The sequence below is a fragment of the Sinohyriopsis cumingii genome, chromosome 2 (assembly GCF_028554795.1).
Source record: "Sinohyriopsis cumingii isolate HCF-2022 chromosome 2, ASM2855479v2, whole genome shotgun sequence".
Classification (NCBI taxonomy): Eukaryota; Metazoa; Mollusca; class Bivalvia; order Unionida; family Unionidae; genus Sinohyriopsis; species Sinohyriopsis cumingii.
Window position 1 is genome coordinate 73,269,428 of NC_142962.1, and position 19,137 is coordinate 73,288,564.

The 19,137-nt window shown below is 34.3% G+C and overlaps 1 protein-coding gene across 1 annotated transcript; it reads right to left on the reverse strand.

Moving 5' to 3' along the window:
- Positions 1-222: 222 nt before the first annotated feature.
- Positions 223-18,989, reverse strand: LOC149805169 (uridine diphosphate glucose pyrophosphatase NUDT22-like). Its single transcript, XM_089947984.1, has 3 exons — positions 18,346-18,989; positions 15,462-15,667; positions 223-8,648 (listed from the first exon to the last, which is right to left on the reverse strand). Exons 1-3 carry the CDS (start codon positions 18,829-18,831, stop codon positions 8,432-8,434), a joined length of 909 nt encoding a protein of 302 aa, XP_089804110.1. The 5' UTR covers positions 18,832-18,989; the 3' UTR covers positions 223-8,431.
- Positions 18,990-19,137: the final 148 nt, after the last annotated feature.

Below are 19,137 nucleotides of genomic sequence, written 5' to 3' on the forward strand. Positions count from 1 at the left end.
GTAAACTTCAGCTTCAACATAGGAACCCATCCATATGTGGTGATTGACACCTTTTACTGATGACATAAATAATAAGAATCAGTATACCAACTTTCACATATATATCTCCAATGTCTTTAAAGAAGAGAAATGAAATTGCAACAGACAAAGCTGGATGGAAAGGCAGTGACAACTTATAACACACTGAAATGTAGCTTAAAAATGTAAAACTGAACAATAGTACATTTGTATTTTTGTCCATTTTATTGGAATCCACATTTGCAACGATCATATAAAGTTATACAAAACTGCAGGATATATATATATTTTTTTCAATTTTAAAATGGCAAGTGCAAACCAGGCTTTCTTTAATTATGTAAATAATGAATTGTAATGGGTACCTAGCTCTAATATGCAGGTAAATTATACAAGGCTCATGCTGCTGGAAAAAGAGCATCTTAAATAAGTGCCAATTTCATATCAAATTTAAAAAAAAGGTGATACTTTAAAAGTTCCGAATATTGTTGCAGCATACAACAAAGTTATTAATTAGTGAAGATTACATCAATATATCACTTCAAAATATTCTCCATTCACCTCTACATGTTTTTCTAACTATTAAATGCCACTATGAATTAAATTTTTCAAGTGTTTTTCTTAAACTAGAAAATCTATATTTCCAACTACACGGTGGCTTTTAAAATTACCAGCCCCGCAACAAATCTTGGATAACAAGATGTTGAAAGTCCAGATGATGAGTTCCTTCTGGAAATATGTCAAGACAGTGGAATTATGTGCCAGTGTGCTTTCACGGAGCAGATGGATACCTCAGGTACTGGTTTGTTAGTGTTCTACAAGTTTTGGCAACACTTTGGAGGCACAATAATGTCCAGTTACACTAGCCAAGTTAGAGACGTGACTGGATGACTGGGCCTTTTGCATACAAATAATGCATATAAAACTCTCTTGATGGTCCAGTTATGTAAAGCAATTTGTGGTCTCAGCTCATTTTCTCTGATCCAAACTATATTAGTTTCTGTCTAGTCAGGTTGACAATCTCATTCAAATGTCTCTAGTCGTTCTCTTCATATCTGGCATGTGGTTGTTTGGCTGTTTTATCCCAAGTCTGATTTAGGTAGCCATCAATAAATACAGGACACATTTTGCACAAACCAATTGGACCTTCATATAGTTTTCTTCAGTATGTTACAAACAGCTAACGAGTTAATGCCTGAATAACATAAATATCTTCCAAAGTGTATCAAACATTATCATCAATTTCCCCTTTCCTGCTCACCAGTCATAGACAATGGTCTTCCATAATGTGTTGTCTTCCATGGTTTCAGGGCCATTTTTACCCCAATGAAACCACCACAAAATTATAGTATATAACAGAATTACATCCATAAACTGCATTCAAGCCAACCTTGATATATTATAAGAGCACCCAGATTTTACAGTATGTTCTTTGCTCAGTTGCAGAATTACTTCTTCTTTTACAGTTTTAAATCACTATCTTAACAGCTAACCGATGTTATGTCACATGCATATATCTACAGGTGTCCAGCATGCTGTACAGGCAGCTGCAGATCTCTGCATCGGATGTCACTTTGTCTATCAATTCATATTAGAATTATTAACTGGTTCACAGAAACAAAAATGGCTGTAACAAAATATTAGAACTGTTCCCATACTCCTGTAACACCCTGTGTGTTATATATCGAAAAGACCAGAGTTCAAGACTTAAAAATGCTTTTTATAAATAACAAAGATGAGATGGAACATGCCTTTCAATATCTCATGGTAACTTTACATCAACACAGTGTTTGTCAAAACAATATCAACTTCTGATAATATACACAGTCTTGTGTGTCTAAATGCCAAAAGATAACTATGTAATACACCATATTATGGTGAAATTAATTATATTATTAAATTCATGCGTATATTAACAGCAAAATTTATTAGATTGACTGTAACACATTCTGACATAGCAGCATGATCTCATGAAGAAATTTTTTTGTACTAGTGTACTTGAGCAGTTTCATGGGAGATATCAGCGGCTTTATAAAGAATTATATAATAATTATAAAGCATTTAAATTCAATAGCAACAATGTAATAAATCTATTTAAAATTTCTCAAAACAATTTGACTAAATTTTTGGATTTTAAATTGCCAAAGTTAATATCGGTTATGTAAAAATATAAGTGATGGTTTTAGAATACATGGCTGAAATTCTTTTCTACTTAGATGTTCATACACCACACCCTGATAACTCGCGAACCCGCTTATAATGCGGGGTCAGGTGTGGATCTCATTTTTTATATCAGAAAATACCAAAAAAATTAATCCCTATTTGTTGAACTGGAAGAAAATCGCGATCAAAATTGGTAACAGAAACTTCGATGTATTGCTTGCTTTATCATCGAAAACGGTAGATTGGACCTGGAAATTTTAATCAACACTAAGAAATATCAAATTTAAAAATAGGTCATACGATTTTTTTACATTTTCTTTCCAAACAACGTTTCTAGTTCACCCCAATTAACGATGTGTAAGGAGATTTCAATCAATGAAAATGTCACTTACACAGTGAAGGCAGTACTTTAATAAATAAATACAAATTAAATAATTTGTTTATCAATTGAAATTTGTGTTCTAGTTCTATCTTTTAGTTCCTTTTAAGCGTAATCATCATAAATGCAATGTGTCCTCTTGAAATTAAACGTAAAATGTGTCAATCAACCATAACAGCTATGTCCATGAGCATTTCTCTGAGAAGCTAATTAAGTGACGACCGTGTTTTGATAACTGACTTCTGGAAGTATTTGTTGTATTGTTGCACTGAATTAAAAGCTGGCCTCCTTTGTATTATCATGTTAATTGTGTCTTTTGAATCAAATAAAGGAGGTGGAATAAAAGAAAAGTTAAAAGGCACGAAAATCCAACAAACTTAAAATCTAGCAGCCCCAGTCGGATGTCAGATGAACTCACCTCATTTGATCAATCAAACACTTATAAATGTTATTGTGGATGTAATAAACACTACCTTAAATTAACCGACTCTTTCATAACTGTGATCAAAGATAACAAGGCAGCCCAGCGAAATGAATACTTCGTAAAATAAGAGCTTAATTTCACAGATACGGACCATTATGGGTAAGCAATTTTTAGAGAATTCTTGAACAGGCACTTAGAGATATCCTCAAGGAAGATAAGAAGTTTCATTATTACTTCCAATGAAATCATGACATCAATACTGTACTAATTGAACAATACAAAAATTGAGTTTCAACGTCGACAATTGTCTCACAAAATAAATGTCGTACGTTTTTTTAAAAAATGAATCTTGTTTGGTGGTGTATCAACAATTAGTCTAGTTCCCTGCTCTGTGAACTCCCGATTTGGCAGGATAATACTATACACCACTACGGGAACCAGACTCCTCAAGAAAACAAAAAGCAGTGGCATAATACACAGATTTTTTCTTGCATACACGTGATGGTTGTTGAAACCAGTTGGAAGGATCTTTCATATGTTGAACATTTTGAAAATAAATGTTATTTAAACAGAATAATAAACAACTTCATTAGGAAAAGCGTGTTATTAAAAATTATTATCGACATGATTGTAAAATGATTCAGGCAATAAACAGACCAGTACCCTAACACCGCACCCCCCCCCCATGGTTTTCTCAATGCCAAAACGATTTTTTTCCAATTTTTGGAGGTCCCTTGGTAACATGCGCCTCCCTTATAGTGCGATCTATGTTTGTGGACCCCGTTGTGCATGAGTTATCCAGGGAGAGGTGCACTTTGCCGCTCTGACAGCTATCTGCCAGTGTACTGTCTGCATTCATATTTATAGACTCATATTCACATCACATGACCTTAGTTAGCCAATCAATGTTTATCATTCTTAGGGTTAGCCATGGCGGTAACCAAGTCAACTGTTCAAACTGCATGGAAAAATCCCTCTGAACACAAAATTTAGACAGAATTAAGTTGTCCTCTCAATGTCTGTGGTGTGTGTTTACTTTTAATCTTATTTATATATTTATATCTATGATTAAGTAGAACTGAATGAAACGGACAAGTGAATTTCAATGCGAATCGAGTGAGAGTACAACATATTGATGATGCAATGAGTTGTAATATGGTTAGAAATAGACCCTATCAAATGCATACTATTTTGCACATTAAAGTTAAATAATAAGCTCTACATAACCAAGAACTTACAATAATGAACAGTAACATCAGTTCTAACTTATTGTTCAACAAAAGTCTGACAAGAAAAATGTGATTCTTTGGCCGGACACATTGATTCCATCATTATCCTGCATCTCCACTGTTTTGGTAACAAAATTCCACCGGATGGACGAAGTCACTAATTTACGGACTAACATCCTGTTTCTGGCTTTGATATTCCAAAGTCATTAAAGGTAAGATAATTCATTTCCTAAACTATTCATGTGAAATTCCAGCACGACACGCATGGTCCAACATGCAAATGAATATGGCACAATAACTGCTAGCATGCAAACTTCTTTCCACTTAATGTTGATGTCCTAGAGCTTGTAGAAATGTTGATGTCTTTAGATGAATTCCTTGACAAATTCATTAATACTCTTGACAAAAGTGAGGACCAGAGCAGGGTTTTATACTCACATTTAGTATAAAACAGAGTACACATTTATAAAAGATGCAGACGGAGATCTAAACAATGGTGGGTGGGTGGCATACATTCAGAAATGGAAGAAGTAATTCACATGTGGTAGATGTTTTCAGTGACAGATAAAAATCACATGATCAAATATGTCAAAGTCTCATAGGTCAAACATCATCTCACATTTCAATGTTTAACATCAAATAATATACCCATATTAATTGAACAATATGCATGCAAACTCCATTCACAATACCGTGAAGGTATTACAACATAGTGAACTGCCTCATGTTTTTCTGACTTTGTTTCATATTTTTACATTATCATTATTAGTATTACTATTGGAAAAGGAATGTAGTTCTTAACTGTGCCAAGTATCCCTCTGTAGATTGGCTAATAGTTAAAATTATGCTGTTAGTGACATAAAAAAATAAAACACAGGTACATGTAATACCTTACCAATCAGGTGATGAAATATATTATGCTGCTAGTGTCGTGAAATAAATTTTTAAACAACATACAGGTAAATGTACTATACTACCAGTCAGCTGATAATGGAAATAATGCTGCTTGTGTCATAAAAAAATGAATCACAGGTACATGTACTATTCTATAATTATGCTGCTTGTGTCATAAAAAAATTAAACTCAGGTACATGTACTATTCTACAATTATGCTGCTTGTGTCATACAAAAATGAAACACACAGGTACATGCGATATCCTAACAATCAGGTGAGGAAATGTATCACAGTGTTTTGTTCAACAAACCACAAAAACGTCACCCAAAATACCCCAATACACATGTACCTCAAATGTTAAACCATCATGTGATATAATGTCAAAATTACTGCAGAATATAAAATGTGAATGTGCTTTTTCATGCATCATGGCAATTACATTATGTGATGCTGACACTCAAAAACTGCCTTGATGATTCCATCTCATCACTAGATATCATAATTGGCACAGTAATTGATAATTTAAATAACAAGCAAGTCAGAGCCCCTGGGACTACTGAGATAATTGGTACTTTGACAGATTCAAGTTGACGATATGTGAAGTATAAACAGAACATGTCTTACCTGCTAAAAACACTTTTCATTGGCATCAATTTATAAGTGTAGCATATAAAAACAAAATTTTCTCAACATGTTACAAAAATAAATTGCACTTATTTTAAGACAAAAATGCATCATGTGGCATGATGCTGTGAAACAGCATCAATGCAATATTACAAGTAGTTTTGAAAGTCGATAACTTGGAGAAGAAAAAAAACACAATAAGGCCGAGTTACAACATTCTGTGGTGGAACCCCTGTACACATATCACAGCCTGTAAACCACCGGAGATTAATTAATGTGGCAGAAACCCAAGTATACATTGTTTTATCACATCCTGTATACTGCCCAATTAATTAATGCACTTGATCCCAACCAAAACAACGAAACCCAAACCCTCAGTGTATGAACCATGAACTTGTATAAAAAAGTACAATTTTTATATACATGTAATATAAACCCAGACATGAGTAGGTGATGAATGATTTAAGTTTTAAATTTATAAAAAAAAGTTCATTACATAAAGATATGCTTGAGATTTAAACATGAAGGGTGTTTTCAATAACAAAGTACAACCAATGAACATCCTGTATCCTGAGAAATGAAAGCGCATTTGTATCAATCTACCCCTAAGGAGTACACTAACCCATGTAAGGAAATGGCCACATATAATAAAAAGCAAACAAACATAATTCAGACATGTAAAGTTATTTATATTTGGTCCAAATCATTATTACACTTAATTTATCATTACCACTGACAACAATTAATTAATTATTAATTATGTTAATTACTTTTATATCATCCAATCTATCAGATGGTTTATCAGTCTGTTTTACTATGACAGATCCCAAACTTCATAGTTTCAGGGTTTTTTTTTAAAACCACTCACTTCTCTTTAGGGATTATGGTATGCCATGACGGCCATATTTGAGGTATGATTGGCAGCATTTTCATTTATAATCAACTAGACATCATAAGAAGTCTTCTTGGGAAACATAATGATGATATGATTTTCCAACTACGTGGAACTGAAAAAAAATTTGTCAAGATCATGACTGCAATGGCCATATTGGAGATTGGATTTGTACAATTTTTATTTACGACCAACTTGATTCACAACGAAGTCTTCTGGTGAAAATACCATGCTGATATGAGAAGCAATAAGGAGATTTTCAAGCTGACTGGCATGGTGGTTATCAGATCTGCACTGTTTTTCAATGAAGATCAATTACACATCAAATGAAGCCTTTTAGAGAAAACCTCATGTTCATATGACCATCCATGATTTTAACATAAGGAGGAGAAGAGATAAACTTTTAAATATGGCAGTCACTGCAGCTATATTGAATGTCAGATCTGCACCATTTTCATTTCAGACCAACCAGACATTATAAGAAGTTTTAAGTAAAACAACATGTGACTATTAAGGAGAAGTAACAATAAGATTTTTAAAATGGCTGTGTTTGCAACCATTCTGGACATCTGAACACCACTTTCATTTAAGGGTATCTAGACCTTGGGATAATTGTTTACATAATGGACAACAGCAGTCCCATAAGCTCTTCTAGTCTTGTGCTTCAATAGACATTTTTCAAGCAAGCACATTTTAAAATGATTTATCAAAGATATGCAAAGTATACATCATGTCAATGGTAGAAACACTCAAAAGTTAATTTTGGCAACAAGTTTAGGAAGGCATTACAATACATTAAGGTGAAATGTTCAGCATGCTTTACTAGTAAATAGTTTTAAAATCCACCATTAAATGCCACTCATTTTTCCATAAATGCAATTCATAATATTATTCAAAATTTCAAATGCAACAATAGAAGTGTTCCAAAGGTGGAGCAGAAGCAACAATGTGATCACAATATTTTGTCACTCATAATACTCATAAATCTAAAAATGTGTCTATACAAAATGGATGCCTTTAACATTATGGAGCAATACACGGGTTTGTGAATGCTGTAATTAGCCACAAAAGTTATCCACCTTAGCCTGGCTGCCTGGTGTTCCACATTTAAGGCAGGTTAGTAACCCAATTGTTGATGTTGATATGTGCTGTAAGGCAAATACAAAATATGGAAGTTTTTTGGAAAGTTTGAACTTAATTTTTTTTTTAAAAACACATTTGCGATGCTGCTGCGAGTGTTAAAGTTGTGACCTCTTATCTGACAACCCGGACAGGAAGACAGAAAGAAAGAAAATGTTCGTGTTTATATATACGATAATGGAGACTGGATAAAGCCAAGTAGAGTTTGCTTTAGAACAAAATTCCACTTGTCTTGAAAAAAATGTGGAAATTAATAGCCAATTAGTCATTGCACCTAATTATCAGTCTCTTTATGAAGAACTAGCATACATGTGACCATCAGTGTACAATACATGGTCTTTACGTTATATCTGTCAGCTGCATTAATCCAGTAAATTTACATGTAATGGCTAATGTCAGAAAAATGAGTGAGTGTGCATACGAAAAAAACATCCACCAATATTAAAACCACAAGACCACTGACATTAGTTCATGTCATCTACATTTTGTTAAATACTTAAGATAAAAAGTACACAGGTTCTATCTAAAATCTACTAAATCCAAGTTCATAATGATCCCAGGTTAAATTGTATACTTACTTTTCAGTAATATAATCTTCTTTACTTATTCGTAATGAACCCTGCTTTAAAAATAATGAGTTTACATATGATGACTAATTATGCAGAAAGAATCATTTGTTTCCAAGAGTGAACCGGTGGTGGTACAACTTGTACAAAATTATAACACCCCTGGCCCCTGGTGCAAAGGATTCCCAAGTCTCTGGGTCATCTTGTTGAATTGTAAGCACATCTTCCATGGAGATTGCTCTGATGTTGGTAGATTCAAAAGACTCTTTTTGGACTCCTTCGTGATATCTTTTAATGACCTCTTTAGAGCTCAGGCTGCATCTAAAATATGAAAAATTTTCCTGTACCAAATAAGGCAAGTAATATTCAACTTTCAACTTTAAGACTTAAGTTCCATTTTCATATTGTAGGGTGTGATTTTCTTACCATTTGGGTAAAAGAAGGTATATGTGGTTGGTATGATATAACTTCAAAGAAAGTTTAATATATTAAACAAATGCTATACAGATGTGTAAATAACATCAAAAACAAAATAAACTAGCAAATAAAAAAAATTCAAATGTACAGTTTATTATTTTTTCATCTTATAGCTGACTATAACCTTGTTTTTAAAGCCACACTACTGTGGTACCTGTCTCTCTGACTGCATGAATATGTAATACGATATATAACATCTCTGAAGGTTACAAACTTTAAAAAGTATCAGCTAAATTGGTGTACAATGTACTGTCACATATCTTCTTCCCTATTAACTTATGAAACAATTTTCATTAAAAAGCTGATAAACTTTTATTACATTGATCTTTCATCAAGGAAATTAACTGTATCTAGTAAAATGTTTCTTCACGAATACTTACCAAATCATAATAACTTAGGAGAACTACTACTACCTTGCAAATCCAGTCCTCCCAGGTTAAAAACTTTTAGCTAAAAAATCTGAAAGTCATCTGTCCACCTGGGTGCAGTCAGGCAAAGTGATCTCCCCTTGGTACAGGGAATGGCACCAAATCCTATGAATATCTCAGTTACTACTGGAGTGAAAGGCACGCTCTCATTATGGATGTAACTGCAGGGAGGCTGTATATTATTATGATTGGGTAAGTATTCATGAAGAAACATATTTTACAAGAAGAAAAACATTCTTTAAATACATTAATCAATACTTTTGGAGAACAGGTAAGAGTTGAAGGAAGATACATCCTCTTACCCTGGAGATGCCAATTCTGATCCCCTATAGTATGTGAAACAGCTTCTAGATAACCTGATTGGAGAAGACTCCATTTGTCAGTGAGAAGCTTCAAAAGGCAAAAATTCCTTCCTGCAAATCCAACAGAGGTCACGAAGCCATGTCTTATGAAGCTGCCTAATGACCTTGAAAGGTGACCTGTTGCACCAAGGCTAAAAGTCCTACCAGACTGAGTTGATGATAGATCTCTTAGATAAAATCTAGAAAAAGTTGACTCTGATCTCCTTCCCACAGCCTGGATAATGCCAGTTAGAGGACAAATAGTCCAATGCTATGCTTGTGGCAACCTCATTAGCTTTATCGTTGAGCTGGTGTTATTTCTCTATATGCAGTGCAAATAATCCACTTAATCCAGGATGAAATGGTCTGTGCTGATATATCTTTGTGTTCCTGTCTGAGAGGTAAAAATAAGTGGACACCACTTCTGAAAATCCCAAACAAGAAAACAAAGGTCAGGGTACTTGTTCCACTATGCTGTTTGAAATCAGTCACCACAGTGAAGTTATCGGGCAGAGTGATAACTCGATTCCCATGTAGGTTCACCAGCCACCAGTGACAGGCTAAAAAGCATTTTCCATTTTGATGATGTGGACACATAAATAACGATCCTGAGAGGGCCAGGCTCCTATGCAAGTCCAAGACATGCTCCCTCTGCCCACTGTGTTCACATCCATAGTGATCATGATTGTCTGTGGATGTGTACGCAGAGATATCACCAATGCGAGTCCAAAATGCCTTCATGATGCAACCTCAAATGGTTTGGTCCAATTGTCAATGTTTGGATTCCATTTGGACCAGGTAAACATTGTTATGAGAGCCCATTAAAGCGACCAAGGACTAAGACATCTGCTGCCATAATGAGCAAAACTCTGCCAGCAAATGAATAGTCTACAGTAGGATTGTTCCAAAGAGGCATAGAACTTACCACTGCATGAATTCAATCTCTTTCCCAGGGAACACATTCTTCTTCATTGAACATAAGAGTCCAGACCTAGTCAACTAAACTATGAAAGGTACTAGATCTAAGATGTTCTGCTGACAAGAATGAAAAGAGAGTAACACGTAAAATCATGTTTTACACCAAAATACAACCAGTCTGTTGTTTGTAGCCTGTTGTAGGTGAATCACAGAGCTTATGAAAGCCATCTGAGTGAGGCATGAAACCACATCTCATGCAAGTCTAACCTGATTATGCAGTCTTCAAATTGGACAGCATTATGGCCTGTTGTTTTATTCCATCGCAACCCAATAATGTAATCAAGTTGAATGTGCTTAGGGTGACGATCAACTGATAGGTGATACACTGTAGCTGAAAGAGTGGTGGCCAAAGGCTTTGTACATGCGCTGAACATAATACCAAGTCCTCATGAACTACCACGGGATCCCCATGTCGTCATGGTAAACCTTCTCCAATCACCCACGAAAGATTTTAGTCTTCTTCCTACCGAGATCTGAGATAAGAGTAGGTCATTGAGATGTATGTCATGTTTGAATACACTTTAAAGTGTAAACTTGCTTTGTTACTGAGTACTGGTTTTAAAACATTCTAAAGTATATGCTGTTTTGTTCCTGATTATAATTGTTAACATAATAACATTTATGGAAAAAACTTTGATTTTAATGAAATCACATCAAATTCAAATTTCAGAAGACAATTTCACACAATTTTGAGATGCAAATAAACATAAAAATGAGTAAATTTAAGCATTTTTGTATATCCTTCTTTCACTTAAAGTATGGAACTTTTCACATTGTCAGAATAATAGCAAAACAATATGGAGCTTATGGAATTTGAATGAGGGCAAATTAATTTTTTAAAGCAATTTGCCCTGAGCCTGTTTTGAAAAATAATCTCTTTGAGTACTTTAAGACAAAATCCAAAATGTCCCTCTATTCCTATCTTTTCAAATAATTTTCATTTTTCATCTTTTTACCTTCTTGATTCATCAATCAACTGAAGAAAAAAATGTAAACAAAACAAATTTCTCATCTTAAGAAAATATTTTTACATATACGTTATGCTTCCCTGACAGTATTTATGATGTCATTATAATCCTGAGCTTTCAAGTTTCTTAATATAATTTAACATTTTGCAACTTCTTGATCTGATCTCCATTAAATGAGGTTCTTAAAATTAGAAAACAAATGTTGATAGGCGACTGAGAAAAATATTTCATTTAAAAATACTGGAATAATATCAGCATTTCTTAAATTTTATCACTATACCTAATTCATCTGTCCTACTTTCCATAATTTTTAGGACAGGTAACCATTGATGAAAAACAGGTAGTAATGCAAGTCAGCAAACAAACTCTTTAGGGGATGGGGGTGGAAAACTATATTTAATGATATAATACTTTCCTGTCATTAATGCATAACTCACCTTTACAGAATGGAATTACCATTGTCTATATAATAAGAATTCACCCTCCCATAGGGTCAACAGGTCCAGGTACAGAAACAATCATTTTCTTAAAGGCACAGACTACTTTTGGAACATCAGAAAGTGATTGGAGGAGGGAATCTGGCAACAGTGACAGATATGTATTAAATCAGAAAAATTAGTTTTACCCTCCCCAAAACTACATTTTAATGTCAGTAATATATTCGTTGTCACTATTGCATTGCTGAATCTGACAGTTCTGAGGGAGACTGATGGTCTCAAAAACCTGATATAAACAAGGAAATTCTCACCCAAGTCACCCCATCTGTATTAATGCCTACTGCTGTGAGCTGGTATACACTTTAGTCCCTTTTTTAGTCCATCTGACCTAATGTTGCAATGAGTTTCCGGTTTAGAAGAAAGAAAGCAACTTTATAACTACCGTATATACTCGCATATAAGCCGAATAATTTAGGAAAAAATAAAGGCCTGGAAGGGGGGGGGGGGCTTATCCATGAGCCTATGTCTAAGCTTGACAGTTTTTAGGTCTTTTTGTTGACTACTCTAATGTCTGTGGAATCTTGGGACACGAAAAAATATTTTTTTCCTTGACCTAAGACATATGCATGTAAAAAAAATATCATTTTCAGTGACCCAACTTGTTAAACTATTATAAAGTACTGTGATTGATTTTACTATTTTTTTTTTGCATGTGCATATTTTCTGATTTCTCCAACATGAAATTAAATAAAAGTAAATAAAGACTTCGTAATTCACGGGCCAGTTGAGTTTACCCAGGATACCAGGCTGAACTAAAATGTACAGTACTTACACAGTGCAAAGTGTGCATAGCGTCACTTAAGTCACAGTGTTTCCCCTAGGGGTACAAGAGTGAGAGTCAAAAATCTCCTTGGTGTCAAAACTGGGGGTCAGACTGAGTAAAAAACAAACTTTGGTATCAAAACTGGGGGTCAAATAAAAAATTTGGGGGTCTCTGAAGCACAAATGAGGGTAAAGGGAAACACTGCTTAAGTCCTTATTTATTCCCAAACATATTTGATGCAGATTTTGCTTTATTCATTGTTTCAACCAAATTGCATTCTTCCAGATAACATTTCAGCTAGTTTTTAATAGCTGTTTCATTTACGTTGCATCATGTGCTCATGAGTTACTTATTTTCAATGATATAAACGGTCCTACAACTTGAGATAATATTTATAAAAATGTATGCATGTTTAATTGTACAAGGCACATAACCAGCATAACTTTGTTCACAAAGAGTGGTAATAATAAAGGCTAAAATTCTCATATAGAACAACTCAGATCAACATCAATCAATTTTAGTTTTGTGTTTTGGCTGAACAAACATCACAACTTTCCACACAATGGAATGCTTGATGTTTAAATGTCTCCTTTGTTGATAGTCAGTGAATTTGTCTTTCGTTTTCCAACAGCAATACAGGCCAGTTAATCATTAAAACCCTGAAACTGGCTTCTGTTAAGAAGGAATTTTGACCGTCAGCTATACCAGTACATTGATGCGTAGTTGCCTATTATCCCATAATATTAGCACAATTACTGTAGTTTTGGCATACCTGCCAACTTGTCCAAAGCCAAGTAGGGAGACTGAATAAAAAAAACAGAGATTGGGACCTAAAATTAGGTTTTTCAGGGCATTTTTAAAGCCTCGTTTCACTAAATATTGATCGATCTTCCTGGTCCAACATGTGTGAAATTTGCAAAAAGACTCACCGTTTCGCCCTGTGAAGTGCCCTATTTTCACCCAGGACATGCCCTATTTTCATATTCTGTTTAGTGGTGGCTAAACTGAACAATAGCTAAAGGTTAGTCTTAAATAAACAAGCAAGAAAGCTAGCACGACTAATTAAAAGTTAATTCTTATCGATGCAACTATTTTGTGAAACAACTTGCCCTCCGTCATAATTCAAAGAAACCATGTTCTACACTACTGTGCATTATGCAAGCACCAGCAACTGATTGACAAATAAAGTATTCCCAATTTTGTTGAATGAAAGGTACCTAAATAGGCAGCCTCACGGTAATGTACATGTGGCAACTATTTTCCCCTCATTGTATATCAGACCTTATTCCCTTACTGTCAACCTGTAAGGCATTTAGTATTGTTTGCTATAAAACATATGTATTCTGAATTAGATTTTTGAGGACACATTTGCTGTGTGGTATGTATTTTCATTCCTTCTTTTAATTTAATGATGGCATTTAACATTGGTATGTATGGTATAAAAATGCTAGGCGTTCACTAGTGTAAGTTTCTTCGGTGGAAATGGCGCTATGCCGCATATGGAGTTACAGCATTGGTAGTGATTATTCTTGGGACTGAAATTAATTGTCGATGATTTTATTGTTGTGGGTTTTTTTTCTTCTGGTTATTTTTTTTTTATTGTTCTACAGGTATAAAAAAAATCATTAATTGATGTGAATAAAGTTTAAACATAACATTCTATTTAGTGAAGAAGCGAATTTTTTCTAGTAAAGTCATTATTTCATCACAACAATAATTCACAGGTGATGCAAAAGAACATGTAGGAATTTTCTTTTTAGGAGAAATGAAAATCGAAGACAGTTCATAATCGAGAGTTCTATGCAAACATCAGAAGATATTATGATATCTGGAGGTAGACGTGGAGTGACCCCAAAAATCAAGAGTTTTCCCCCCTCCCCACGTGAAGTTGACAGGTATGGTGTAAGGTCGCTTACATCAAAAGCAAACTTCAACTCATATTTTATGGTATTAGCATAATTTTCAAAGCATTATTTCTGAAACTTCATTATTGTATTTTGGAGATATCATTAAAGTTAAGCACAGTGATGCCCATGATTCGACTCCAAGGAATGTACTTCATTCAGCGCGTGTTCAAACACACAATGTACATGCGGTGGTGCCATTATGTAAATACGGTCATTAGCCTAATTACAAGCATTGAATCGAACCGTATTGTGCACTTATATAAAATGTCCAATGCAATGATGCATAAACAAAACAATAATTGAACCAAAAGGAAGAGGTAGTGTTACAGCAACTCGCGATTGCTAAATTCTTGTCATCATTATACACAAATCTAAAGTAGGCAATAACAATCAGAAAACAGAAAATCAAATAAATTACTTTTGAAATAAGTTATACCATTTCTTTTTAATAATCATGCAATCCAACCTCGAGATAAGTATACATGTATATTTTGTTAATATAAGTTTGCCTAAACAAATGCATTTAGAACTTACCTTGTGCTTCTTGTGATGTCTCCGAGTTGAGGGTTGAGTCATGCACTTTTCAGTGTTTATACCTGTTCAGTTTTTTTTGGGGGGGCCAGGTTGGCTTATACGTGAATGGGCTTATCGTGAGTATATACAGTAAATACATAAGTTGCAAAGGGGTGTGCTGGATTACGTACACAAGTTAACTTCTTGTAAATTTACATCTCAAAGTTTCTCTCAGATCAGATTCAAAAGAAAAGCTACTTACCCAACAAGGAATTCCATGTTGGGCTTGCCTGTATTCAGGGTATTTCTAAACAAACCTATGATCTTGGGTTCATCTAAATATTGAGCAGGTATGTTTACTTCATCTACAACCTCTCCGATAATTGAAGAAAAAAGTTCTTCCACAACAGCTTCTGACGACGAAGAGTTTAATTCGATCATTTCCATGGGGATATCTCCATACACGTCCTGAAAAAAATGAAATTGTTAGCCTTCTCTTTTCCATGACATTCTCAACTTTCAAAGCAATAATAGTTAATGTGAATTTTACACACAGTAGTTTAAATAGGTACCTAATAGGACATCTGTGACCAAAAGGGTTTCATTTAAAGCAAAATATCTGCCCCTTAATCTTTTCTATCTGAACCATTCATTTTCAGAAAATGCAACACATGTTCTTAAAGTGGGATAACATTAGGTGTATTTTTAGAATAATTAAAGGCAGCATTTCTATTTGGAATGTTCAATATAAAGTCTGAATGGAATTATTTACCATGTTTCAATCCTTACTTACATATTTTATGATTAAAAATATATGATAAACATGTAACTAAATTACCTTTATTTAATTAAAATTCAACTTTACTGAGATGCCAAGTGCAAGACAACAAGACACACACACACACAACATAAATATGATTACTGCATCTTTTGTCAGTCATGTGGATGAGGAAATAGTTCTACTTAGTTTTACAAACTTAAATCCTTTCTCTCATTTGGGGAATTATCTGTCAGACTAAAAAGAATTTTTTTTACAAAAATGTAAAAATCAAGATTCCTTCAATCATTTGGTCTTTATTCTTGTAATAATCTTTAGTGTTGAATGTAAGCTTATACTATTCACTTTATTAAAATTATTTTGTAAGACATTTCAACATTCATATCAATAAATAAATTAGTGAAGTAAAATGACTAGCTTCTTTTGTTCAAAATCAAGGCTTTGATAGTAATAACACAAGGATTCTACTAAGTAGAAATGCATTTTTCAATGTACAGAACCTGAATGCATGAGAGGCACACCCATAAACCTCACAAGTTGTCTATGCTATAAAGCCTGCTTACACCAGGGGTAGAAAAATTCCATTGCCCATGAGACTGGCACAACTATCTATTAATGATGGGAAACCATTTTCCCAAGACACAAAAACCTGGCAGGGCAAATTAAAAATAATATTTAAGAAATGATCATGTTATAAAACTATAACTGGATTTTATATATTTTCCAGCACAGAACATTTAATCATAAAACCTCTCTGGTTACCTATAGCATGGTGCCAGAATCATCTCGATATAATTGGGCAGTTGACTACTGAGTCAGTACGAAGCCACACCAATCAAAACTGGCTACTCATTATCAGATTAAGTAATCACTGTTTTGTCAACACACCAACATATGGTAGCAGTTTCATCTTTCATTTTGTGGAATCAGACAACAAATTATGCCGCATTTGGTATTTACATCGGATGGAAATGAAACAAGAGGGACAAATGTTACTGGATTCATTGCCAATCTTTATTTATCAAGTCAAAACAGGGCCAGTCAATACATTCCAGGTGAAAACAGCCTCATTGTGAAGTAAATAATGGACCATCAGTGTCAAATATATCATTAGAAGACAACAATAACACATACACAACATTATAAATATTTTTACATGTATTTGTTCTTCTCTTTATTTGCAATTGGTTGCTGCAAAGCCTATAGTGATATACTGTATTTCTTCTTGATGTTTTATATAAATTCTTTTTTTTCAAAATCATGTAAAGGTACTGATTCTTTTTCTTTCTAAAGTGCAAATAACTGCTGATCCATTATTTACTCTATACTGCATGTCATTACATTTAAAATTGCTATTGTCATTGCTTGAAATTTAATAATTAGACTGGTTTATATAAAGTCACGATAGCAATTTGTACCATTTTTGTGCTTGAATCAGAAATACACTGCACCTGGTTTATACAATAAAATAGGCATGAAACAAGCACAAAATAAGAATATTACATATATTCTAATTGAACCACAACCTGAAGATACACTATCATTTCACAGATCTAACATGATGATTAAAGGAGTGTGTATGATCTGGATTTTTAACATAGCTTTAACAATTTTTCAGTCATATCACTATGATGTCTGCAGTGTGGCAGTTTACAGTGATGTCTAGCACTGGGGCAGTGCTGCAGACATGTAGCATGATGTCCCACCCAGTCACATTATCCTGATACCAGGCTGACCAGTCCTAACACTAACCTCTTAATGCTGAATGCCAAGTGAGGCAGCTGTTAGTACCATTTTTATAAGTCTTTGGTATGACTGCCGTGGATCTAACCCACGACCTCCCACATCTGAGGGGATGCTCTAACCACTAGGCCACTGGAGTGGTGTGATTAAAGAAGATGAAAAGTTTTAACAATGTGTAACAACAGGTATGTTTCATTTGATTTACATCATGTCTGTGGTGGCTTTGGGCAGGTTTTGGACAATTTTGGGTGGTTTGGGACAGATGTTGGGTGGTTTTCAGTGACTCATGCAGCATTTTCCAAATCTGTTTGCCCAGCAGCAACCATAGATTTCAAAATTCCATGCAGATGTTCATGAATAATTGTATACCCTTTTTGGAATGTTATACTGCTTATGTACACTTAGTCTCAACAATATCTTTTGGTAAGAAACTAAACTAGATATTGGTAACTTTTCTTGGAGAAGTTATAAAATAATTTACAGTGTTCTGAAAAACTTGTTTCCTCAGAATTCCCATTCTGTGTTTTGTGCATGCATATTTTTACGCTTTTAAGGGCTTACTGCCGCTGCATTACCTCACTGTTTTCATGCAATTTGTTAAATCAGTGTACATATTACACAAGACCTTTGGTTCTGCATGTCCTCCTGGTCGATCCCACTTCAACTGGTCTTCGCCACATTGATCACTTCGTTTAAGTATAATCATCTTGTCATCGGCCGTCCTCAACATGGCTCCAACTCCCAAAGCATCAGACATATAGGCTTGGGAGTCATCATGTTGTTCTAATCCCAGACTCTGCAATGACAGTGCATCTGGAGACCAATTTGTTCCCAGAAAATCTTTATAGCATGTCACTCCTATATTTAAATGTAAGGTCATGTCACCTTCGTTGTAATGAGCTGACTGGAGTCTAAATTTTGTTCCATTGAATAATGTAGGATTTTCATGCAACCTTTTCTTCCAAATTGTGTCGATATTTTCCTCTTGTATAGAAGGCAAGGTCTGTCTATTATATGATTTATCCAATGATATTTTGACCTTTGATTTATCTGTCAATTGGCCAGACTTCGTTGCAAAGATAATATTGACGACGTCTATTAATAAACTCATTTTCTTAACACACGAAAATGTATTTGTTTACCGATTTCCACGTGTTCACATGAATCGGATACCTCTCGTAGTTATGCACTGGTAACGATCATATTTTATTCATGCAGAAATAGCAGAGAAAGAAACGAATAATTGATTCCGGTGTTTTCCACAGAGGCTGGGTCTTTTTATTTTTGTGCTGGAATTGCATTACATCACAAGAAACATTAGCACATTGGAGCTATTTTACGACTGTCAAATATAATATAATAATTTACTTTAGCTATCGGATAAACTTACAATTATACGCTTTAATAGTGTTTTATT